The sequence below is a fragment of the Drosophila takahashii genome, chromosome 2R (genome assembly GCF_030179915.1).
Source record: "Drosophila takahashii strain IR98-3 E-12201 chromosome 2R, DtakHiC1v2, whole genome shotgun sequence".
Taxonomy (NCBI): Eukaryota; Metazoa; Arthropoda; class Insecta; order Diptera; family Drosophilidae; genus Drosophila; species Drosophila takahashii.
Genome location: NC_091679.1, coordinates 8,551,002 through 8,577,443, shown reverse-complemented (window position 1 = coordinate 8,577,443; position 26,442 = coordinate 8,551,002). Strand labels below are relative to the sequence as shown.

General features: G+C 41.5%; 3 protein-coding genes across 4 annotated transcripts in view; 1 reads left to right on the top strand and 2 right to left on the bottom strand.

The window, feature by feature from the left end:
- The window catches only part of sxc (O-linked N-acetylglucosamine (GlcNAc) transferase sxc), a 160,993-nt gene extending 148,026 nt beyond the window's left edge, over positions 1 to 12,967 (top strand). For both annotated transcript variants that reach the window (XM_070213956.1, XM_070213952.1), the window contains one exon: positions 12,692 to 12,967. In XM_070213956.1, coding sequence (XP_070070057.1) covers positions 12,692 to 12,944 — 253 coding nt within the window. In that variant the 3' untranslated portion in view covers positions 12,945 to 12,967. The remainder of the gene's footprint in view (positions 1 to 12,691) is intronic.
- A 10,244-nt stretch (positions 12,968 to 23,211) lies between these two features.
- LOC138912094 (uncharacterized) lies at positions 23,212 to 24,162 on the bottom strand. Its single transcript, XM_070211951.1, has 3 exons — positions 24,066 to 24,162; positions 23,548 to 23,957; positions 23,212 to 23,484 (listed from the first exon to the last, which is right to left on the bottom strand). The coding sequence occupies exons 1-3, from the start codon at positions 24,160 to 24,162 to the stop codon at positions 23,212 to 23,214; spliced, it is 780 nt and encodes a 259-aa protein (XP_070068052.1).
- Positions 24,163 to 25,118: 956 nt separating this feature from the next.
- On the bottom strand, positions 25,119 to 25,918 carry LOC138912093 (uncharacterized). Its single transcript, XM_070211950.1, has 2 exons — positions 25,549 to 25,918; positions 25,119 to 25,447 (listed from the first exon to the last, which is right to left on the bottom strand). The coding sequence occupies exons 1-2, from the start codon at positions 25,916 to 25,918 to the stop codon at positions 25,119 to 25,121; spliced, it is 699 nt and encodes a 232-aa protein (XP_070068051.1).
- Between the last annotated feature and the right edge of the window lie 524 nt (positions 25,919 to 26,442).

Sequence of the window (26,442 nt, the reverse complement as noted above, 5' to 3'; positions counted from 1 at the left end):
ATACCTTTCAAACGAGATGCAGCACAAGTCTGTAGCTTTAGTAGTATAGAAGTTACGGCCTTTAGCTATTTATAGCGGTTTTCCCGCTAAACTAGCGAGTTTTTACAAGAGTAGTAGAACAAAAGTTTTTTATATCGATGTGATGAACGTCATATCAAATTTTCAAAAATTAAAAAACATGTTTTGGACAAACTGACAAACAGAATTAAATTTTCATTTTGGGAAGACGAAGAAAATCTTATTTTGGCTATAACTTTAATTTTATTATATGACCCCTCATTCGACGGGTATTTTCAATAGGAACACAACTAAAACATTGCGAGGGGGCATTTATCCCCACCGGCCCCAACAGCTCCAAATTTCGAAATTTTCACTTTTTCACTTTCACCGCTCTCTCTCCCAAGCCAATTGATTTTCTTAAAGTCTTGGTATGCAGTCCTTTAAGTTTTTGCAATACCTTGCGATTGGTGTATTACTCATTACGATCGGACTCTTACAGCAGATTTTCAATTTTGCGGCTATATAATAGTAGTCGCCTTCGCACACTCTCCTGGTGCGGTTCGTCACTACATGGACTGCCGTCCATAGTGATAGTTGTCCGATCCGGTCGGTTCCGACATATATACTACCTGCAATAGAAAGAAGACTTTTGCGAAAGTTTCGTCCCGATAGCTCAAAAACTGAGAGAATAGTTTGCGTAGAAACAGACAGACGGACAGACGGACATGGCTAGATCGACTCGTCTTGTGATGCTGATCAAGAATATATATACTTTATGGGGTCGAAAACGTCTCCTTCACTGCCTTGCAAACTTCTGACTGAAATCATAATACCCTCTGCAAGGGTATAAAAATATCAACTTGATATTCTAGAAAATATCATCGAAATATATCGAAATATCAATGTTGCATTAATTAATATCGGCCCAAATTTAATATAAAATAATTTTAACTTGAGTGCAATTTCATATCAATTTTTTTTTCTGTGTATTGTTTTTATATATTTAAGAACTCAGTTCCTCATAGGAATATATCCTGGTCTACAAGTCAAGCTTGAGTGACAAACTTTGGTGACAACGACGTGATCATTGCATATTTAAGGATCACACTCACAAGGAATCATTCTATCTCCCACCGATTCCTTGCGAACAAACATTCGATTAAGGCATACCGCTATAATTCATTACCGAGAGAAACCGAAAAATGACTGTTGCTCAAATTCCCTTCCGAGTAAGGGCCGGTTTCTCGAGTCCCTGTCAAAGTCCCTGATAGCTATCTTTTCGAAAAACTCAAAGACCAGATAAACTGTTCGTAAAAGCAAATCGGCTTTCTCGACTGCTTAAATTTATCTGAACGAGAAACAATTACAGAGTGCTGTTAACGCACAGAATTGTGCTGTGAAGCGCAAAAGATAGCGTGCTTCGATTATTTCATCAGCTGTTTGGGTATAATTCAAAGGAAAAGTCAGCTGTGATTTCGTTTCTTCTTCTTAGTTGGCTTTGAGAAATCAGCTGTCATTCTATCGAGTCGAAAACGCTTAACAGGGACTCCGAGTCCCTGTCAAAGTTAGCTCTCACATTGTTGCTCGAGAAAGCCAAAATGCTTTAGCAGGGACTTTATCTGTTCGAGAAATGTTAGCCGGCACTCGAGAAATCGGCCCTAAGGCAATTAGGCTATAATACATCACCGAGCAAGGCCTAGAAAGTATAGACGCTCCAATAACCTTTCGACAAAGGCATTAAGCATAGATGCTATAATTCTTATCCAAACAAACCCTGTAGATATAGGGCATCTAATTATTCCAGCGCAAGGCCTATAGGTACAAAGGCTCCAATTTCTCTAAAAACAGGCCAATAGATACAGGGGCTCTAGTTCTATCCGTGCAAGGCCTGCAGATGCCGGTGCTATAATTCTATCCGAGCAAGACCTGTATATTGGACTGGGTCGATTTGTATGAACGCAGGAAAAGTGATAAAACGTAGAGGGTAACGTATTCAAACTATATCTTAAAAACTACGGATATATTTGTAAAATATAAAAAATTGCAGGACTTCTTTTCCTTAATGATTTACTGGTAGGTAATATTGATTGTCCTTGTCTGGAACGTGCTGTCAGGATAAATTATGCTCGCAATGAGCCATTACTAAGGTCTCTTAGAATGTTCAATTCCTTGCCTATAAACATTAGATTCTGCTGGGAGGCCAAGAAGGAACTATTAAGGCAAACCCTTAGGGAATATTTATACCCTTGTAGAGGGTATTATAATTTCAGTCAGATGTTTGCAACGCAGTGAAGGAGACGTTTCCGACCACATAAAGTATATATATTCTTGATCAGCATCACTAGACGAGTCGATCTAGCCATGTCCGTCTGTCCGTCTGTCCGTCTGTCCGTCGGTCCGTCTGTCCGTCTGTCCGTTTCTATGCGAACTAGTCTCTCAGTTTTAAAGATATCGCGATAAAACTTTCCCGAAAATCTTCTTTCTATTGCAGGTAGTACATATGTCGGAGCGAGCCGGATCGGACCACTATATCTTAAGGCTCCCATTGGAATATTCAAAGATATTTATTTATTTATTTAGCGATTAACTGCTAACTTAGACTTGAACAATAAAACTAACAATTAGGCATTAAATGCGGTATACAATAATAAATTTACATATTTGAATTTAGGTAATTGTAAATTTTACACGGTAAAGAACTTAAAGTTACATTTGGGGAGAGGATATCAGATAAAGTATTGTAATTGTGGCAAAGAACACGAAAAGGTTCGTGTTGAGCGTAGTTAGACCTACATAATGGCAAGCGCAAAGGTCGAAACGTGCGTGTAAATCTTGAAGGCACCGTGAGATCAATATAGGAAAGCAGAGTTTGTGAATCAACTAAACGGAGAAGAAGCTTATGAACAAACATATCGCCATTACAAATTCGGCGATGGTATAAAGTAGGCATGTCAATTAATTGTAGCCTACTTCGGTAAGGTGGCAATAATCTACCAGAGTCCCAATTTAAATTACGCAATGCAAAAATTAAAAATTGCTTTTGAACAGATTCAATAATAGCCTGTTGTTCCATGTATTGTGGGCTCCAAACACAAGAACAATACTCCAAAATCGGACGCACTAACGATACATACAGAGACTTGGTAGTAAACGGGTCATCAAATTCCTTGGACCATCGTTTTATAAATGCTAAGACACCCTTGGCCTTGTTTACCATGGCTGCAATGTGATTATTGAAACACAGTTTGTGATCAAAAAGAACACCAAGGTCATTTGTCACAGAAATTCGATCAAGGGTATGATTTCCGAGGGAATATGAGACAAGATGAGGAGAGGAACGGTGAAAAGTCATAACTTTACATTTTGTATGGTTCAAAAAAAGAAGATTATTTTGGCACCAATTCTGGAATTCGTCAAGGTCGAGCTGAAGGCGTGTATGCAGATACCAGTCAGAATAAGACAAACAGATTTTAACATCGTCAGCATACATGAGAATGGAGGAGTTTAATATTACTTGGGGAAGGTCATTTATAAAAAGTATGAAAAGTAATAGACCCAGGTGGCTACCTTGTGGAACACCAGAAGTTACATTGACAACATTTGAAAACACATTGTTAAACAAAACACGTTGTATACGGTTTGACAAGTAAGACGCAATCCATTTTAAAAGATTTGGAGGAAATCCCAAGTGCGAAAGCTTAAGCAGAAGTATCGAGTGGTTAACCGAATCAAAAGCCTTGCTAAAGTCGGTGAAAATTACGTCGGTTTGCAAGCGGCTCTGAAAACCTCGATTTGGGCACATTTTTTCAAGATGCAGCTTGGAACCATATCGGGACCTGCTGCATATGAATTGTCAATTGAAGACAACCCATCAAAAACATCACCTTCAGTGAAAGATGCAAGAAAAATATTGTTCGCATGAGGAAGGTTATAAGGATACGGACAACGGGGAACATAGAGTTGTGTAGAGTAAGTTGACTGGAAGAAAGAAGCAAATAAGTTTGATATACCAAGATTAGAAGATTCAGCACTATTACGATAACGGAGGGACGAAGGAAATGCGTTAGATTTACGTTTGGAGTTAACAAACGAGTAAAATTGCTTAGGATCAGTGCGGAAGTTTTCCTTGCACTGGGAGAGATAGTTCATGTAACATTGACTATTCGTAGTTAGGAATTGGGAGCGGGTGGAGGAATATTGAGCAAAGTCAACCAAAGATCCAGATTTTTGGTATTTTTTAAATAGCCTAGATTTCTTATTTTTTAAATAAGAAAGATTCCTTGTAAACCACGGAGGCTTGGAGGTTGAAGTACTAGTAACTTCGGGAACAAAAGTATCGATGGCCGAGAGAATAGAAGCGTAGAAAGCATGAACGGCAGAATCAATATCCTGGAATGCATATAAAAATGACCAGTCGATCCCCGACAGGTGTAAATTAAGACCGTTAAAATCCGTTTTTCTGAAACATTTAGCAGGGCACGCAGTTAAAGGATCTGAACTTGGGCTGGAAAACTCAATAGAAATAGCTAGGGTTGGGTGATAAGGATCTTCAGGAAGGGATATCGGGTTAGCCCTCGACACAGTTGCAAGCGAAGAATCGCTTACAAAAATCAGGTCTAGAAGTCTGTCGCGGATATTTTTTACGGAGTTAATTTGACCAAGAGAAAGATCGGTTATCCCTTCGATGAAATCATGAGTAGTGTTAGGTAACAAAAAGTTTGTATCATCGCAAGGAAGCCATGAAACGAGAGGAAGGTTAAAGTCACCCATCACAATGAGGCTATCAGCGCAGCCTAAGGCTGACATCACAAGTTGAATGGCAGAAAGGTGGCTTGAATAAACGCTTATATCGGAGCAAGGAGGGATGTATGAGCAAGTTAGGAAAATAAAAGTAGCACCGACGCGGACTTTTACTGCAATAAATTCAATTTCATCATTGTTGGCGTAGGGGAACAACTCAGAGGAAAAATCGTTTTTAACTGCTATAAGGACCCCACCCGCAAAAGAAGGACGATCCCTTCTATAAGTGGTGAACTTATGAATAAAAATTTCATGATCGAAGACAGAAGAATTAAGCCAGGTTTCGGTTAAGGCGATGGCATCAAAGTCAAAGGCAGCACTATTAGTATGAATTTGACTCAATTTACCCAAAAGACTGCGTACGTTTTGATAGTGGATGGAGAATATGTTATCTAGTTTTTTGGATCGGTAATTTTGGAACTCGGGTTAGAATCTTTTTGCAAAAATTCATGAACTATCGTGTGTTCAGGCCATAATGTGGGTTCAAGAGCTCGTGATAATAGAGAAGGTGGAAGAAATATTTTAAATGAAGAAATTTTGCGCGCATGGTTAAAATTAAATTTAGTTACACTAAAATTATCGGATGTAGCTTCGAGTTTAGAGCATAAATAGTTTTTAACGGCATCGGGTGTAGCATCAGGAACGAGACGGGATACAAAAATGGCTCTGCGAGGGCTGACAGCCCTTATACGAGATCCAGAGGACCGTGAGGGTGGCGGTACTCCCATGAGAGGTGGATCCACAGGGGCAGTAGTACTTGCAGCGGCGTCAGCTTTACGAGTATCCAGTTGGGCGGAACCCAAAACAACGCCAGTTTGGCGCCGTACGCTAGCAGATGGACTAGCAATAGCAGGAGCAACAGGAGCTACTATTATTGGAGCAGCGGTTGAGATGGGTTCAACGTGAAGGGCAGCAGCAGGTTCAGGTAAGCCATTGGCAGGTTCGGTATAATCCATCCGATTATATGTAGGTCCGGGTGCAGCGGGTAGAGGTTGATGCGTGGCAGTTATGGCAACGGGCGCAATAGTGGTGTTAGACGCCAAGTTGGTTTCAGTTGGTGATTCGCTTAGCAGTTTCAGCTCAAGAAACCGCGACTCCACTGAAAGGAATTCGTTATTGAGGGCAGCGAACTGTTTTCGAACCCTCTGGAAACCATTTCGTGTTTCCCTCATAAAGGTGCGCATTTCCATTTCAATTCCTCGGCATGCCTCACACGACCAGGTGAATCCAGATTTTTTGGATAAGAGATCGACTATGCGACCATTATGGCCACCACCACCACATTGTAACGAACTGTTTTTAACTGTTTGATCGCTACGTAAACGCCGCGACTAGCTCAGAGATATTGTGTGTTCGTCCCACCAAATTTGTATTGCGTGACTGCCCGTGACCCAAGAAAATGCAGAGATATCCGATTGGGACAAATCGGAAAACTTTATTTAGTTTTTCTTTTCGCTGGAATTGGTTTCTTCGTCAGCTGGCTGTAGCGGCTTGTCGGGTCGGCGACGTGCCTTCCTCGGCTCAAGATTCCCTTCGTACGATTCTCTGCGGCGCTCCTCGACGGCGTCGCTGCTCTCGTATCTCTTCGTGCTACTGGTGGACTCCTGCGGCGTCGTTCTCCAACGGCGGCTCTCCAGTTCCACCCGGCTTGTAGGACTCAAAAGTCTGCACAACCTTCCTTTCGGGTCCGACCAGAATGATCCTGGGACCACCTGTGTCGTCGTATTCCCTGAGGTCGGTCTGGCTCTAGCCTGAGCAACAAATGGCCCGACAGGTCAAATCCTAGGATTCAGCCTTATCGTCAGTCCACCGTAACCCCGACGCCTGGCACAAACTCTTGATCCGCGCTTACCCTGCCGGTAGCTCGTCCTTCTCTAGCTCGTCCTTCTCTCGACTCTGCTCCTGTCCAGCACTCGTCTCCACTTCAATCTCTGCGTCCTGCAGATCTCACCGTTGCAGTCTCAGCCTTGGCCTAGCGTCTTGACTCTGGTATCTTGATCTGGGCGTTGAGCACTCGGTTACTCGGTACTCTCACGGTCACGCACTCGATTGAATCCTCGCACTTGAATCTTGATATTGGGTTGTCTCACTTGTACTTTCGCTCGCGTATCTTGGTTGTCTGTCGTACTCCGGCTGCCAGCGTCGCGTCTTCCGACCGACACGTCTCCTGCCTCCTGGCTGCATGAACTGCGGCGCTTACTGCACTGACTGTCGCGCGAACTCCAACTGACTGCCTCGAGCTGCGCCTGCGCCATCCCTTTTATCGGCAGCGGCAGGGTCCCGTTATTTCCCTTTTTGCACACGGCTCGCTAGGGTCCAATGTCCAAGTGTGTCCCGTTAGTTCCCTTTGCACACGGCACGCATCGGGTCCAAGGTCCAAGATGTCCCGTTAGTTCACGGTGCATCCTCCTTGTGCTGGTCCGAAGTCCACGGATTCACCGTTTGACCTTATTGCCCTTTGGCGGCGTGGGTCCAAGGTCCAGCGCGGCACCGTTATTTCACGGTCTCTCCGCTTTAGCCGGGTCCAAGGTCCAGTATTTACCGGTGGACCTGGATGCCCTCGGATTCTGCCGCATTCTCGCTGTTGCTAGGGGCTCTCCTGCCTCGAGATTTGTGGGGAGTTTTACGACTCCTCACATCTCCCCCTTTCTTCGGAAATGTGTTGAAGAAGGTGCTTTCTCCTCCCGGCGCACTCCGTCGACGTATCTCAGCTTCCTCGTTGTTGTCCTCGTCCTCCGTTGCTCCTGGTTCCCTGCTCCTGGTTCCCTACTCCTTGTGTTGGCCATCAGTCCGGACGCAGCGGTGCAATCTCAGCCTTTTCCTGTAGGCATCTCGACGACCGCGTCTAACCCTCGCTGATGCCTTTCTCCTGCCGTTGGCCACCGGTCGGATCGCAGCGATGCCAGTCTCAGCCGTGTCCTATAGGCATCTCGACCCCCGCGTATAGATCCTCCCGCGCCGTCCTTGCTCCTGCTCCTTGTTCCTCGTTTCCTTGTTTCTCCTCCTGCTCCTTGACGATTTTCTCTCCTTGGTCGCTGATCCTCGCCTGCGTTCGGAATTTTGAATTTCCGCGCCATCTCCCGTGGAAATACACCGCTTCCGTTTCCTCCATCTGGCAACTCCGCTCCAACTCACAATCGCGTTAATCGATCGTGGTGAGCAGCGTTGCCACTTCCATGTCGTCAGTTCCAGTTATCGAAGTCCGTTATCGAGATCCCAGCGTTGCCATATTCGTACCATTCGCGTGTGACTCTTGATCAGCTGTTCAATGTTTACATTGCAGGTGAGTGAATTTAGCCAATTGATTTTGTTTTCCCTCATATAGCCAGCATTTACTTGCTATTCCAGCTCCATGATGCCTCGTGATGAACCACTCAACCACGCACTTGAGCCTATAGCTACTGCAAGTGGTGCAGCAGTCCACGGCTCGCACCGTACCTGTTGCTGTGGTGGTAATCTGTGCCACTGTCCCGCTGCTGTTAGTCGCTGTTGCCGTGGTTGATCTCTGGACGGCGGCGTGTATCGCCTCCATCCTTGCCGGCGACGTGTACCTGGTATCGGTGGCGCCTGTGGATGCGGGCTGTGCCCTCCTGTGATCGCGCTCCAGCGGCGGAACTTCTGTCTACGCCTGCTCCGGGTGTTACGATACGCCAAGTATCGTCTTCCCCCTTCCTTCGAACAAGTTCTGTCCTCGGGTCTGCCGCTCTGCATCGCCTTGCACTCCTTCTTGCACTCTTGGTCCGGACAATCACGCTTGGGCGCCAGATGTAACGAACTGTTTTTAACTGTTTGATCGCTACGTAAACGCCGCGACTAGCTCAGAGATATTGTGTGTTCGTCCCACCAAATTTGTATTGCGTGACTGCCCGTGACCCAAGAAAATGCAGAGATATCCGATTGGGACAAATCGGAAAACTTTATTTAGTTTTTCTTTTCGCTGGAATTGGTTTCTTCGTCAGCTGGCTGTAGCGGCTTGTCGGGTCGGCGACGTGCCTTCCTCGGCTCAAGATTCCCTTCGTACGATTCTCTGCGGCGCTCCTCGACGGCGTCGCTGCTCTCGTATCTCTTCGTGCTACTGGTGGACTCCTGCGGCGTCGTTCTCCAACGGCGGCTCTCCAGTTCCACCCGGCTTGTAGGACTCAAAAGTCTGCACAACCTTCCTTTCGGGTCCGACCAGAATGATCCTGGGACCACCTGTGTCGTCGTATTCCCTGAGGTCGGTCTGGCTCTAGCCTGAGCAACAAATGGCCCGACAGGTCAAATCCTAGGATTCAGCCTTATCGTCAGTCCACCGTAACCCCGACGCCTGGCACAAACTCTTGATCCGCGCTTACCCTGCCGGTAGCTCGTCCTTCTCTAGCTCGTCCTTCTCTCGACTCTGCTCCTGTCCAGCACTCGTCTCCACTTCAATCTCTGCGTCCTGCAGATCTCACCGTTGCAGTCTCAGCCTTGGCCTAGCGTCTTGACTCTGGTATCTTGATCTGGGCGTTGAGCACTCGGTTACTCGGTACTCTCACGGTCACGCACTCGATTGAATCCTCGCACTTGAATCTTGATATTGGGTTGTCTCACTTGTACTTTCGCTCGCGTATCTTGGTTGTCTGTCGTACTCCGGCTGCCAGCGTCGCGTCTTCCGACCGACACGTCTCCTGCCTCCTGGCTGCATGAACTGCGGCGCTTACTGCACTGACTGTCGCGCGAACTCCAACTGACTGCCTCGAGCTGCGCCTGCGCCATCCCTTTTATCGGCAGCGGCAGGGTCCCGTTATTTCCCTTTTTGCACACGGCTCGCTAGGGTCCAATGTCCAAGTGTGTCCCGTTAGTTCCCTTTGCACACGGCACGCATCGGGTCCAAGGTCCAAGATGTCCCGTTAGTTCACGGTGCATCCTCCTTGTGCTGGTCCGAAGTCCACGGATTCACCGTTTGACCTTATTGCCCTTTGGCGGCGTGGGTCCAAGGTCCAGCGCGGCACCGTTATTTCACGGTCTCTCCGCTTTAGCCGGGTCCAAGGTCCAGTATTTACCGGTGGACCTGGATGCCCTCGGATTCTGCCGCATTCTCGCTGTTGCTAGGGGCTCTCCTGCCTCGAGATTTGTGGGGAGTTTTACGACTCCTCACAACATTTAACATGCGAGCAGTTGTCGCAAAGCCAACACAATAGGTATGTTTCGCAGGCAATGTTGCCACCGAAATCGCATTTCTTAGCAGAGCATCTCAAACTCATTTTGGCAGCTAGTTAAACCACTGTGTGCGCAGAGTACAGACCGAACTAAGAGCGATAGATAAGAGAGCAAGTAGCGAGGAGCAGCGTTATCACAGCAAGCAGCAAATCCAGCGGCGATGAGTACGAAGAGATGAGCACGGCAGAGACGAAAGAGAGCAGGTGTAGGTGGAATCAGCGTCCACTGAGTGCGAGCGCCAGAAGTTCCGTTACTTTGCGACAAGTAGATGAGCGATGTAACAGAGAGCGGTAGACTGCGGCAGAGAACGGCAAACAGGGCCAAACAACAACAAACTAGGCAAATTGTTTGGCGATGTCTTTGCTTGCGCTTTTCGTCGAATTGAATATGTTAAAAAAACTCGACAATAAAACTGTCTTATGCAACTACGGCTATCAGAATAGAACGGCGTTGTTAAGTATAACTTATAAAACCGAACAGTAGCTGAATAGTCACAATATTTACAACGCGGGGCAGAAATATGTGGGAGCGATTGAAAAACACGTCCGACTTCGAAAGGGTGAAGTCTTACATATAAGAAAATTCATTGTTACTTTGTAGGAAGTAGGCGTTTTAATTCTTGACTCTTTAAAAACAAAATTCAAAAATAGAAACGCTGAATCTAAAATCCCTGGAACTGCACCGAGTGAGCATTCTTTTATCTGCAAGGGTATATAAGCTTCGGCTGCTCGAAGGTAGCTTACTTTCTTGTTTTTAATTAATATTCAATAATAGATTTAAGTTAAGATGTAGCCAGATAAGGATTTATCCGTTGGCGATATATATAAATAAATAAAATGGGAATTAAAACAAGAGAGAACGCTATAGTCGGGTTGGTGTCCCGACTATCTAATACCCGTCACTCAATTAAAGGGAGTGCGAACGCTGTACTCGGGTTGGTGTCCCGACTATCTAATAATCGTCACTCAGCTAAAGGGAGTGCGAGGGAGATAGATATATAGCAACTAGCAGGTCGGTAGCCCGCAGCTTCGCCTGCGGAAATTAAAATTGAAAACTAAGCATACCTTTATATTTGGTTTTTATTTTACATTTTTTAGACTATAAGCCGAGAAAATATTTTATCATAACTTTTTTCCTTAATTTCCGTAAAAACAACAGTATATTGTATATAAAGTATATATATTCTTGATCATCACTAGATGAGTCGATCTAGCCATGTCCGTCTGTCCTCCTGTCTGTCTGTCCGTCTGTCTGTTTCTACGCAAACTAGTCTCTCACTTTTTGAGCTATCGGGATGAGACCCAAAAGTCTTCTTTTTATTGCAGGTAGTATATTTGTCGGAACCGACCGGATCGGACAACTATATTTTATAGCTCCCATAGGAATAATCGCAAAAAAAAAACGTTAAAAAAAATTCTAGCTTCGGTGTTTTTTCAAATATTACCTTCTACTCTTGGAAATATTATTTTTTAAATATTTCTGAATTTCGAATTAGGTATTTAAAAAATCGGATCACTATATCATATAGCTGCCCTAGGAACGGTCGCAAAATTAAATGGAAATTAATAGGAAAAGAACTATATCTTTGTTGATTTTTATTACATTCTTTTCTACTCTGGGATATGACAATTTTTAAATATTTCCAAATTTCAATTTTTTTTTTTAAAAGATCGAGCTACTATATCATATACCTGACATAGAAACGATCAAAAACTAATGTGAAATAATATTAAATTTAACATTTTTGCGATTTGTAAATAAAAAGAATGCTCTGCAAGGGTATATAAGCTTCGGCTTGCAGATCATTCTATTAATTTATAAATCGCAAAAATGTTAAATTTCTTATTATTTCGCAACAATTTTTCGATCTTTTTCAAATTAAAATCGAAATTCGGAAATATTGTCTCTGGGTGATTTTTTTGAAAAGTCATAGATAACTGTTATGAAACCCTTTTCAAATACAAATCATAAATAACTGTTATGAAAGACTTTTGAAATAACAATTTAAAACTTTTTTAAAACTTTTATAATAAAAATCGAAAAATAACCGTTAAAAATAACTTTTATCCATAAAAGTTATAACCGTTACGGTCCCTGGAATATTCCCCATTTAAAAAAAAATAAACCTTAGAATTATGTTACACGTATAGAGTATTTTATTAAATTATTTTTTTTGTTGAAAAGGCTGTAAGACCCATTTAAATTTCGAATTGCCTCTTAATGGATGCATGGTGTATTTTGGAATCTGTGCAACGCTTTTATATTTATCTTGTGGTGGTACCGAAAATTCCTCCTTTGGCACGGAGTGAAGAGAAGCTGAATTCTTGAGCACATTGAAACAATTCTAAAGGATTGAAAAAGCGCTTTGTCCTTGCAAAAAAGTTTTTTTTTTTAGTTTTCCTTAAGAAAAAAAAAATTTTTTTTTTGTTTCTTTTTTAATCTCATATACTAATCTTTCGATCAGTAATGCGTGAAGTTTTATAAGTAAATGTCGAAAATTTCGACTCGAAATAGCAGATTAAAAACAAAAGGTGTACCAACCTACAGACCTCTCCCCTACCAACGCTATTTTGAAGCCAAAGAAGAAAATTGTCCGCCAACTTTAAATTTTTTAGTGTATGATTTACCTTTTTCTGGAAATGCCATTATATAAGTAAAATTTACAGTTAAAAATTCAAATACTAATTTTTTGTTTTCATTTCTGTTTCAGAGTCGCAGCATCTCAGCTAGCTACTCTTGGATGTCCAGAACTAATAGCGCATTCAAGGCATCAAAATATTGCTATACGCCTGGGTACTAAAAAAGAATATTTGAAAGCCATGCGAGCAAAAGTATGGAAAGCTCGTGTGGAAAGTCCTCTATTTGATTGCTCACAGTATGCCAGAGGACTGGAGAAATTATTTTTACGAATGTGGGAAAAATTTAAAAATGGCGAACTTCCAGATCACATTTCTGCAGAATAAAAAAGTTAATTTGTCAATTTTAATTTTGAAAGTTAATTTTACTATGTTAAAACCAAATTTCAATACCATAATTGTTACATATATTTCTAATGCTTTTTCGTAAACTAATTTGAAAACTACATACCCAATTTCGTTATATAATAATAAGGTATTTGACGTGTGCAAAAATGCTGGCTATTCAAAAATAAACTTCAACTGGTATTTTAGTTTCAGTCGAATATTTCATTATCTGCCAAGTAATAAATACGAGTTACGCTAAAATTATTTCTTAAAGAGCTTAATGTTTATCAATGTATATTTTGCTTACGACGATTGTCATCATATATGTATTTAAATAATAAATAAATTTAAAAATCGTCTGATTTCACTAGTTTAGTGGCAAAATACATCAGGAAGGCTGATGATATTTTTAGGTAGATCACCTAAATTCTGACAAAAATAGTTTCTTTAAATGAATATTTTGTTTAATATTAAAATTTTTCATAAATCAAGCTGTACTCAACTAATTTAGCTGATATATGCTTTAATTTACAACTTAAAAAACACCAGAGGGAAATTCGTCGACGTTTAATGATGATTTTCAAACATCGATGTTACAAGAGCACTAAGAACTTGTTTTCTCATCTCACCCAATACTATCCGAGGCGATCCCAGCAACGCCCGCCGCTAGCAACAGTACAGGCGACTTCAAGCCCAAGCACCAGGATCTATTCCGCTGCGACCCATTCTACTATTATTATTTTATAGAATTCTTAGCATAAGTTGATTCCGTGGGGCCAAAAAAGAAGAAAATAGTCCGCAGTGGCCACCGCCAGTTATTGATAAAATTGGAAGTCGTCACTGCTAAATGTCCACCTACCTAAACAAATTTAGGTTGATGCAGGCAGGCCTGTGCACACGTGTGTGACGACAGGCCATAAAGGAATCCCACGATCGGTCACGTACTGACACCATCTGCACGCATACTTCGCGGGAATTCGCTATCTTAAGCAGTTATCATGTCTGTAGCCAACTGGTATTGTTTTGATAAACCATGTATCTGATAAATGTAATCCAAAGTAGACCTAAGTAAATACCCTTTGACCCAAGAACATGTATATAAACCCCATGCAATATTCAATAAAAACAGTACGACCAAAACTCTTTGCGTATTCACTTCTCCGCAGCCCAATTTGTATTGAACTTATTGCGGCGACTATTACCACTGGTATTGTACTTGAGGCACGCAAAAAAAACTATTTCAGCATTTCAGGATTTAATTTTGATACATACATTTGGTGACCCCGACTTTGAATCGCAAGTTATTCAAATTGGGACTCCAATTTGAAGACGCATCATCAGATCAATTTGATATAAATACCTATCCGAAGAGATATATTTTGTTCAATTTTGAACGCACGCATAGATCATTGTTTGATCACAAACTTGAACCGCATTTTTTGTTCAAAGTTTAACTTGAATTAACTAATTTCAAGGCATCTGCAGTAATCACGGTAGTGATTAAAAGGCGACCAAAAAAAAAGGCTCAGATTTGGTCAACTCGGCGAAATTGAAATTGCTCTCATACACACAAAAAAAAACTTGGTAAAATCAACTGTAATAATTGTCAAACAGGCCCCAACCAGCAAAATTGTCAATTCTACTAAGTCATTTCACAACAACAAAATACACACAATTAGCAAAGACACAAACCCAAAGCGAAAACAAAGAACACGTAACTATTTTAATAGTTACGTAACTAACTTTGTTTGTCAATTTTACCAGGAAAATTTTTTTGTGTGTAGGTGCTAATATAAACATTTAAATTTAAATTGGTCATAAGTCATAATTTTTAAACTATTGTATTTTAACATATAAGGTTAAAAAGGCGTTGAAGTATTTCAAAATACATTTTAAACGAGGTATAGCACATCTATACCTTTAGTAGTGTAGAACTTACAAACTAACGAAATTTAGCTATTTTTAGCTTTTTCCCGCTAAAGTAGCGGCTTTTTCCAAAAGTCGTAGAACAAAAGATTCCTATATGAAACTCTTAAGTGCAAATTGATTCCATGACCCTAAAATAAAGTTTGGATAGGCACATACTAAATTCAATGCTTAGGCAGTGTAAGTTGTGTTGAGCTGGCAAAAGTGGCTATTTTCGTTTCTGAAAAACTTTTAAACGTAATTTTTTACAGTAACACGATATATACAAAAATTTAAGGAATCTCAAGGGCTATACAGTTTAAAGTTTTAAAGAAAATCGTTTTTGAGAAAAATAAAAAAATCTAAAAAAAAGTTTTAAGAAATTGTCTTTTGTTTATATCTTTTTAACTATTACATTTACACATATTGCATATAGATGGCGTTTATAGCATTTAAAAATACCTTTCAAACGAGGTGCAGCACAAGTCTGTAGCTTTAGTAGTATAGAAGTTACAGCATTCCGAATTTTAGCTATTTATAGCTTTTTTCCCGCTAAACTAGCAAGTTTTTCCAAAAGTGGTAGAACAAAAGTTTTTTATATCGATGTGATGAACGTCATATCAAATTTTCAAAACATAAAAAACATGTTTTGGACAAACTGACAAACAGAATTAAATTTTCATTTTGGGAAGACGAAGAAAATCTTATTTTGGCTATAACTTTTGAACGGAGCGTCGGATTTTATCATATGACCCCTCATTCGACGGGTGTTTTCAATAGGAACACAACTAAAACATAGTTAGGGGGCGTTGCAATTTGCACTTTTTCACTTTCACCGCTCTCTCTCCCATGCCAATTGATTATCTTAAAGACTTGGTAAGCAATCCTTTAAGTTTTTTCAATACCTTTCGATTTGTGTATTACTTATTACGGACTATCGGACTATCACAGCAGATTTTCAATTTTGCGGCTATAAAATAGTAGTCGCCTTCGCACACTCTCCTGGTGCGCTTCGTCACTACATGGACTGCCGTCCATAGTGATATTGGAATGATATTAGAAACATTCATGTCAAAATTCATAAAAAATTTAAAAACCCAAAGGAATTGGGATACGACGATTCCCGATACCTGATAGCCGAAGACGCCATAGTGTCCTATCAAGTGACATTCGGTGGAGGAAAGAATATGGCGACAGTACCCATTTCCCCTACGACGGCAGCATTGCCGCTTCCTAAGATAACAATTCCAAAATTTGATGGCAACAATTCCATGATTTATTCAAGAAGATGATTCATGAATCTGCACTACCCATTATACAAAAAATTTGGTATTTAAAAACAAACCTGAATGGAGAGGCCGAACGGTTAATTCGTCACTTGTCGCTAACAGAAAATGTTGCAAGAGCGATATAACAACAGAAGAGTGCTATGTAATACTCTAATACAGAAATTGGTAGACTATGCACCCATCTCCCACGATGCAAAAGGGATAAAAACAATGCATGATAACATAAAAGAAACGTTATCTGCATTAAATAATTTGGAAATCAAAACAGACAATTGGGATCCAATCCTTCTCCATACTTTAACGAAGAAATTGGATCGCCAAACACATCTGCTGTATGAACAATCAATTCTGGACACACGGAATTTGCAATCCATACAGGAACTTTTGGAGTTCCTGGAGCAACGGTTCCTAACAGTAGAGGCCATCTCAATTCAATTTGCTTCTTTTGCAAAAAACCAAATCATAGCATTTTTAAATTTTCTAAATTGCTGACCAATTTGCCGAATTTATTGTGGCAATGTGACAACTGTCTTGTCGCTAATGATTCCCACTCCAAAATTGACGAACTCAATAAGAATTTCTTATTTCTTATTAAGAAAATCAATAAGCTGGAAATATTTTGTATGGATCTCAATAACAAATTCTTAAGTGCGATCGCCCATAAACTTGGGGCCATTCAATCTCAGCCTCAACCGCAGCCGCAGCAGAAAACTAACAACATTAACAACGTTAGTTCCCTTAGACCCTTAGACCTTTGGCAGTGTCCGCCAGTGATGAGGTGCATGTTGCGGACCCGTTAACTGTGGTTAAAGAGGGTGGTTGGAGCAAAGCAAGAAATATTTGCATGTCGGTAAATTTGCAGTTGACACCGAGCCAGCTTAATGTGGCCACTGAAACTTTTACATGCTTCAAGCTGGTCAAATTGGATGCTGACTTGTCGGCTCTTAAATTTGTCAACTTTAAGCTGGGAGTTCCTGAGCATCTCCTGGCAGCAGTCTTCAATAATAAATTCTGGCCAATGTCAGTTAAGGTGAGACATTTCGTTCAACGAAAGAGGCCCAAAGCGGATCACGTTGATCATCGAATTCCAACAACAGAAGAATCTTCTTCTTCTTCTTCTTCCCCTTCAAAAAACTCCCAATAATCGGCGTCACTGGCATTGACGTCTGTTGCGGGTTCTTCGTTTCTTATGGCCGCAATTCTCAACTGTATTATCAGCAACAACGACAGAAGCGAGCGGTTAATCTGCTTGCTCTCTGCATCCATCTCTCTCAACAACTCACGCACCAATAGCTGCATTCACAACAACAACAACACCAGCTGATTTTGCCGTTTGCTTTATGCACCTCTGCACTATGGGGCATTTGACCTGTTTTTTTGGCATTAATTAATCATTCCAAAACAAAGCAACTTTTTTGACTTTGGTTTTTTGAAATACGTTTATAATAATTAAATACATCTTTTTGAGAAAAAATTAAACACTATAATACATTTATTAAAAAAAAAAATTTTTTTCTTAAACCTACAAAAAAAATTTTTTTCTTTTATGGTTTCTAATAATGAAGAATTTAATTTAAACAAACAGAAAAATATTTTTTTGAAAACTTTTTTCTTTGAAGAGGTATTGACTTTTTCCTGTAAAATTCGACATTTTTGTATGCCAAATACTGGATATGCCGTATAAAAAAATATTTTCCATGAAAATAAGACGCGGAATGTTTTCAAATCAAATATAATGTCATGGCAAAGACTTTTGCATTAAATTTATTTAACATTCCATCTTACAAAACAAGAAGAAGACAAATAATGTGTTAATTTGACCATTTTTGGCAGTGCCGTAAAAATTAATTTTCTCTTAAAGTCGCAAAAATGCACATTAAGACTGGATGTCCCGAATCGAGAATTGACCCCCCTTTAAAATGATTCAACCCACAGGGTCAACAAATTTCAACATTTTTTCTACTCTCTATTCAAAGTTGAACTTTCTTTTTCCAAACCTTTAAGAGAGACTACTTGGTATATGAAGCCATTGCTACAAATACACTCACAAAATAAGCATCACGGTAGTATTAACATAAAGTAAAGACAGTTTTAATGAATATCCATTTCAAATTTTATGGTTCTACGTCTTGTCGTTAAAGAGATATTAATTTATATATGCCCTGCAAAATCAAGCAAATTATGAACACGTTATGTTCACTTGCTGCGCCTGACTTTAACAGCTGTTATTTTAACATTGGACTGTTAACTTAACACTTGCGGTATGTAACATTTCATTTTGATCTATTCTTAATACGTTTCCAATAATGTTTCACAAATTTGAATACTTGTAAAAAACACATTTATGCCAAAAAAAAACAGGTCAAATGCCCCATAGTGCTCTGAACTGATTCGCTCCCACAAAGCGCTCTCCTTGGAATTACGCTATCTTTTCATCGTGCAGCACTTTACATTCAGTTGTTTACGTCGTCTGCCGTCTCCCGCATGCGAGACATATGCTCGTAGCGTGCTCTTCGGAGTGGCGCTATCTTCATCTCCCGCTGTATTGGCGCAGCATACCACAGATCGCAGTGTGCTCTTTGGAGTGGCGCTCTCTTCACCTCCCGCTGCCTGGACGCAGCATCCATTATCTCGCAGCGTGCTCTTCGTAGTGGCGCTCTCTTCACCTCCCGCTGCCTGGACGCAGCATCCATTATCTCGCAGCGTGCTCTTCGGAGTGGCGCACTCTTCGCCGCACACTACCTTGGAACTGTGGCCAACACCTGTGGCCAACACCTGGTAATACCATTTATGATCCTTGGGATGATGATCTCAACCCACCAATACGTATTCGTACGGAATCATTGCGCCGCGTTCTTAATGGATCCTACGGCGTTGGAGGGCAGAAGACTGTTGCTGCTGCTGCTGATTTCACTCTCCCGGATTACCGCCAGGCATCCATGGCAAGAGTTCCTGGAAAGTCGCCTAGCCGTAGAATTTGAAACCTTCTTAAAATTTTCTTTCAAAATGTATCTGGAATGAGGACCAAAACCCAATCTGTCTTCATGAACTCATCCAATAGTGATTATGACGTAATCATATTGGTGGAAACCTGGCTCAACCCTAACTTTAACGCCAACGAGTTCATCGATGCAAATCTGTTCAACGTCTATCGTAAGGACAGAGACTTTAGCAGAATGCAGTGCGATAGAGGTGGTGGTGTCATCGTGGCAGTACGCCATACTTTCTTGTGCATAGCCGTTAAACTTGAAAACGAAGACTCTCTTCTGGACCAGTTGGCTGTCGAGGTAGCTCGTCAGGCTCGTCAGGAAAGATTGTAATAGTTGCTTCCTACATTCCCCCTGGTAGCGATTTTACGCTTTATCAGGCACATATGAATAATATTTCCAGTATAAATGACAGTTTAGTTGACGGTGTGGGTATCTGTGTGACAGGAGATTTCAATTCAGGATATGTTGTATGGACATATGACCCGCAATCGCTCTTTATGGTGCCTGGTAATGTCCACCAGCTACATGAAATTATTGTCATTGATGATTGTTATAGTATGGGCCTCACCCAAATAAGTAATATCTTTAATGATTTGCATAGGCTACTAGATTTAATTTTCATCAATTCGATTGTTCATTCCTCGGTAAGCCTTGCTGAATATACTATTTCTACTTGTGATTCTCATCAGAAACCAATTTGCTTCAATATTGAATTTTATAATTTTTTACCAACAGTTAATGTAGTTCCTATGTATATCTTTGATGATTCCAGCCAGCTGCCGTAAGTGATTGCCTCGTATCTATTAATTGGGTCTCTGTACTATCGGATGCTTGCATTGAGACCAAATTTTATAGCTGCACTCAAAACGACTCTGGATAGCCTTGTCTCAACTAAGGTCCGGGGTTCCTATTGGCTCTCGTGGTACACTAACGGCCTCCAGAAGTATAAAAATTTAAGGAACAAGTTCTATAAAAGGTTCTTGAGATGGGGTAATCCGGTGGATGGCGATAGATACAGGCAACTTAAGCGAGAATTTGAGTTTTTTAACAAATTTCTATACAATCAGTACATTTCTGATATTGAAAATAACTTAAAGTCCAATCTTAATTCGTTCTTGCGCTTTGTTAATTCTAACAAGAGAGAACGCTATAGTCGGGTGCCCCGACTATCAGATACCCGTTACTCAGCTAAAGGGAGTGCGAAAGAGATGGAGAAAAACTTTGATCCTTCGTAACTTTTTAACGAATGGTCCGATTAAAAAAATTTCTTCTACATTTCGATAGGTATTGATAAACACAATAAAACTGCATTTTTACTTTTCCAAAATATTGAAATTTTTAAAATCGTATATAAGCGATTGTGGGCGTTAGAGGGGGCGTGGCACCCTTTTGAAACAAACTTGCGCTGCGTAGGAACTCCTAGAATCTGCATGCAAAATGTCAATCTTCTAGCTTTTATAGTTTCCGAGATCTCAGCGTTCATACAGACAGACAGACAGACAGACAGACAGACAGACAGACAGACAGACAGACAGACGGACAGACAGACGGACAGACGGACATGGCTAGATCGACTCGGCTAGTGATCCCGATCAAGAATATATATAGTTTATAGGGTCGGAAACGCTTCCTTCTACCTGTTACATACTTTTGCACGAATCTAATATACCCTTTTACTCTACGAGTAACGGGTATAAAAAGTCATCATCATCCATACCTGCAACTATGACATATAAGAATATGGTCGCTAACTCTGGGGCTCGTATTGCCAACTTATTTGCTTCCTTTTTTTCTGCCAACTTCGAGCCCGCTTCTAGCTGGAATAACCAGGAAGTCTTAAACAATATTCCAGAATTCAGTAGTATCGGCTCCCTTCATATAACTGATGGGGACATTTCTGAAGCTATAGTTCACTTTGACGATTTCAAGAAGCCCGACGTTGATGGAGTAAATTCGTTCTTTCTAAAACACTGCTATACTGGTCTTCTTGAACCTCTTAAAATCTTTTTTTCTGCCTCTCTAGCTCAGGGAAATTTTATATGTAGATGGAAAATGGCTAAAATTCTACCGGTCAATAAATGTGGATGTAAGTCTGAGATCTCCAACTACAGGCCTATTGCCAAAATAAGCAATATAGCTAAGCTGTTCGAGAGAATCGTAGTTAAAAAGTTATCTTTCCATTTAAGTGCCTATATTGACCCAAATCAGCATGGGTTTATGCCTGGACGTTCTACGACCACGAATCTAGCTATCTTCACAAAATTTGGCCACAGTTTATACTCTGCCTTACAAGCAAAGCTTTCCAAGCTGGGCTTTCACTCTTCACTTCTCAAATGGATTTCATCTTTCATGGTAAACCGATCCTATCAGGTTGAAGTTAGTGGATCTGTATCAAACTCATATAAAGCGACATCTGGGCTTCCTCAGGGAAGTTCTCTGGGCCCCTTGCTCTTTATCATTTTCATTAATGACATTTGCTTCTGCATTCAGTCAGCCAAATATCTTCTCTATACAGACGACTTCAAGATTTACCTTTCGGTGAATTCAACGTATTATATTTACGATCACCCACTCCTTGCGCTGTACGAAATTATGGATCTTGGGGTCCTCTTTGATAGCAAATTCCTTTTCAATCACCACATTAATTACATCTTGCCCAAAGCATATGCTATGTTCGGTTTTGTCAAACGTAATACTGTACTGTTTAGGGACCCGTACGGCAGACTCTGCATTTGTTCGCTCAAGGGTGGAATATGCTTCATTTATTTGGAATCCCTCAAGCGCAGTGCATAGCAATAGGGTTGAGCGGCTTCAGAAAAATTTCTGAAGTTTTCACTCCAGCCGTTGCATTTTTCTGATCCATTCACATCTTACTCCAGACAATGCCGCCTACTACATACTTGTAGTCTTAAAGACAGGCGTTTAATGGCGGGCCTACTCTTCGTGAATGACTTAATTATTGGTAACATTGATAGTCCTTTCCTTTTGAGTTTAATTACCTTTAATCCCCCAGCCAGGAATCTCCGTACCATGGTCCCTTTTTTTGAAAGTGCTGCTAGGACCAATTATGCTCGGAATGAGCCACTTTTAAGGGCTTTGCGTTTATTTAACTCCCTACCAGCCAGTATCCGGTTATGTTGGGGATCCAAGAAGGATATGCTTAGGCAATCACTTAGGGAATATTTTTTATGTAGTTCTTAGTCATACTTTTAAGTTTATAACATACTAGCCAGATAAGGATTTAATCCATTGGCGGAATAAATAAATAAATAAATGTAATGATTTCTTAAAAAAGACACCATCAGAGCGTCTCAACCGCACGCAGAAAAATAAATTATGTGTGAAATGCCTAAGTGCCAACCACACTGCCAAAACATGCACAAAGAGAGATTGCTTTAAGTGCAACAAAAAACATAATACGCTGCTACATTTGGAAAAGGTGGCTGATAATCTGGATGTAATTACTGCGGCGTCAGTAAGTGTAAAACAATCCAGCTATATAATGTTGGCGGAATTCAGAGCACTATTAGACTCTGGATCCCAGATAAATGCAATTTCTGGTCAAGCGATCAAGCAAGGATATATTGATTTCATGAAGGAGTATAAAGTACTTGGGTACATGAAGGAAGTTCCTCTGGTAAATTTACCAAGGACACATTATTTCATACCGCATCATTGTGTCTTAAAACCTGTGGTTATAAATGGAGTGGACTGTATTATTGTTTTTATAGGTTTTGAGGTTTTTATTAATAATAAACGGGTTTACAATAGGTTTTAAGTGAGTTTGCGATTAGCGAGCGGTTGCGGGTACAATTCAACTATATGACTTCTATATGACAGCCGACAGCGTGCAGAAAGATAATGCAAAAAACGCATGATATACCAATACTAATGCAGACCGACTGCAATTTCGGCTATGCGTGTGAGCTTAAAGCTTTTATGTAGAATGCAAAACAATGATGTGCATTTAACTAGGGGTGATTAGGAAATAATACAATGATGAGCATTTAACTAGGTGCGATTAGAAAACAATAATAAATGACCGATCTATTTCTCAACATACCGGCCCCCCTGAACGACGGTTCAGTTCAAAGGAAGCACAGCAATTTTTGTAATGGGGCGCTTGTAGGTTGCTTTGGCAGTTTTAACTGTGACCACACGGACGCTCTGATCCTGGCCAGGATGAAGTTGTACGACTCGTCCCAACAGCCACTTGCTTGGCGGTTGATTCGGCTCCTTCAGTACTACCAGGGTGTCCATGGCAACGTTCTGAGTATCTTGTTGCCATTTCATGCGAGTTTGAAGCGTACTGAGATACTCTAAGTTCCAGCGTTTCCAGAACCCTTGTACCTTGCCCTGCAATTGTCACCAGCGCTGCAGTCTGTTGATGTTTACATCCAGGAACGATGGCTCTGGTACCGAAGTGAGAGGCTGACCTGTTAGAAAATGAGAAGGGGTTAGCGGGTTAAGGCTGTGATCGCTGGGTGCGCACAAAGGTCGAGAATTCAGAAGTCCTTCAATCTGAATTAACAGGGTCGAATATTCCTCGAATGTTAATGCACTGCTGCCAATAACTCGTTTTAGATGCAGCTTTATAGATCGCACGCCAGTCTCCCTAATACCTCCGAAATGGGGCGCTGAGGGCGAAATGAAATGCCAATAGATTTCGTGACTCGACAAGAAGGTCGAAATCTCTTCGCTATGAGCCTGGGCGATTGCGATACGTTGCATTTCAGCTAAATCTCGTTTGGCTCCATGAAAAGTTGTGCCGTTGTCCGAGTATAAGTCCAATATGGGTCCTCGTCGAGACCAAAAGCGTTTGAAAGCGGCTATAAAGGCGAATGTTGTCAAATCGCAGACCAGTCAAAGGTGTATAGCTTTTGTCGAGAGACAAACGAAGATGGCAAACCAAGCTTTGCCAAATTTTGGTGTCCGACCTGTGGAGGCTTTGATCGTCACAGGTCCAGCATAATCCAATCCAGTGTGAAGAAAACAGCGGGCGGGTTGAACTCGAAACTCGGGAAGATCAGCCATAAGTTGAGAACTCGTATGTCGTCGTTGCAAGAAGCAAGTTCTGCAATTAAATACGGTTTTGCGGACGAGGTTTCGAGCTCCTAGAATCCAATACCTTAGTCGTAGACTATGAAAAGTGTATTCGACTCCAGCATGTAGCGATACACAATGTTGACATCGAACTTATAAAGCACCTATTGGATATTCCTTAGGCTAAAGTATGGGATGTTTTGCGTCATAATTAGCCATAAAATTATCGATGCGACCACCAACACGTAGTACACTCTGCTCGTCTAAGAAAGGGGTGTAGCGGATCAACTTCTAGTTCTTCTTCAATGGCTGTCCGGTGCTTAACTGCTTGTATTCAACTTTAAAGAACTCCTTTTGAACATGGGTGAATATCCGAGACCGGGCATATGTAGCTCCCACGCCGACAGAAACGGCGAAAGTTGATTTCTCCCGCGAAGACGATGAACAAAACGAAAGCAGTAGCTGAGTATCCTCACCAAACGAGACCATGAAGAGGTTTTATTGATCAGACAGGTTAGTGAATTTTCGTCGTCGGAAATGTGTAGGGATGTAGGGATGCCTCTTCTTCTGTCGACAGAAAAAACTTAGCCTTAACGGGTGGCCAAGTTGAGCGTGACTGAGATAGCCAGGCTGGTCCATTCCACCAGATTGGACGGTCCAAGAGGTCCTTTGGAAGTATTCCTCGGGATGCACAGTCTGCAGGGTTATCGCCACTTCGAATATGTTGCCAGCAGCTACGTGGGCACGTCTCTAAGATTTCTGCAGTACGGTTGCAAACATAAGTGTTCCAGGTACGAGGAGGAGATGATAGCCAATGCAAAACTATTTCAGATTTCCAGGGAAATCAATCGAGCTGCGTTTAGCTCGAGTCGTGGAATGGAGACAGACTTAATAGGTGCCACGCGGGTCTTTGCCATTATCAAATTAACAGCATATCCATTGTTGACTTAGACGCGACTATAGATGACGGCAGCATATGCCTGGGACGATGCATCTGCGAATCCGAGCAGTTCCATTGCTTGAAGCGGTGTTGATATGTAGCGAGGAACTCGACAAGTTTCCAATAAATGCGTTTGAGATACGAACTGTTGCCACCGTGTACATAATTGGGGAGGTAGTACCTCATTCCAATCGACAGAATTCAGCCAGCTATCTTGAAAGAGAATCTTTAAAAACACAGTTGTGGGTGCAAGCAAACCCAGCGGATCGTAGATCTTGGCTAGTTCCGAAAGCAGAATGCGTTTGGTAAGAGCGGTTGTATTCCAGGGATTTCTAGCTTGAAGAAAATGCAGTCTGCTTTTGGATCCCAATACAATCTCAGTACTTTAACAAATCGAAATGAACTGTCCTTCTCTAAAGCTTCAAGCGGATACTCACAAATCTCCTTGGGCAACGACTTCAATAGGGCGTAACAGTTTAAGCTCCACTTTCGAAGGTTGAATTGAGCTTTACTTAGAAGAGAAATTAACTCATCTTTGAGGGCAATAAGATCCTGAATTTGGTCGCATCCAGTGAGAATATCATCAACGTAGGCGTCTCTGTTTAGAACGACAGCAGCTCTCGGATACTCTTCAACATAATCGTTTGCGAGCTGCTTAAGAACTCGAATGGCGAGGAATGGTGATGAACCTAAGCCATATGTTACGGTCATCAGTCGATAGTGTTCCAGCGTAGCGTTCTCCTCCTTTCTCCAAACTATGCGTTGAAAGTGCGTGTGTTCGCCTGATACCAAAATGCCTCTAAACATTTTCTCAATGTCAGCGCAAAATACATAAAGATGCTGACGAAAGCGAAGGCATGCTCCAATTAAATCCCTTTGAATAGGTGGGCCTATGTGCAGTCGTGAGTTAAGCGAATGACCCTTAGAGTCCTTTCCTGAGCCGTCAAATACAACTCGGCAACGGGTGGTGGTGCTATCCGGCTTAAACACTGCGTGGTGTGCCAAATAGTTACAGCGTCCTGTATCCTCAGGCGCTTCAGCAGCAGGTATCAGTTAAGTAGTCCTCCATGAACGTTACATACTCTTGCTTGAGTGCGGGGAACTTTCGAAATTTCCGTTCTAGGGCGGCAAAGCGGTTGAGAGCTTGTGGCAACGTAGAGCCAAGTGGCATGATGGGTTCCTTGAATGGGTACTGGACAATGTACACACCATCTTTTCGGCGAGCATGCGTGGTCAGAAAGTGTTTTTCTGCAGGATCACTGGCGTCGATCGTCGCTTTGGTCGGATTTACCTGCTCCATGTCCATAAAGGAGCGAACTAAGGAATCCAAA

What these genes read in the sequence shown, in the direction of transcription:
- LOC138912093 (XM_070211950.1), bottom strand. Translation starts at nt 25,918, where the DNA reads ATGTTTAGAGGCATTTTGGTATCAGGCGAACACACGCACTTTCAACGC. An exon ending in GTCGTTGCCCAAGGAGATTT is followed by an intron (nt 25,448 to 25,548) that starts GTGAGTATCCGC and finishes ATTTTCTTCAAG; the next exon opens with CTAGAAATCCCTGGAATACA.
- LOC138912094 (XM_070211951.1), bottom strand. Translation starts at nt 24,162, where the DNA reads ATGGCTGATCTTCCCGAGTTTCGAGTTCAACCCGCCCGCTGTTTTCTT. An exon ending in GACGATCAAAGCCTCCACAG is followed by an intron (nt 23,958 to 24,065) that starts GTCGGACACCAA and finishes TCGCCTTTATAG; the next exon opens with CCGCTTTCAAACGCTTTTGG. An exon ending in CAGGTCAGCCTCTCACTTCG is followed by an intron (nt 23,485 to 23,547) that starts GTACCAGAGCCA and finishes TGACAATTGCAG; the next exon opens with GGCAAGGTACAAGGGTTCTG.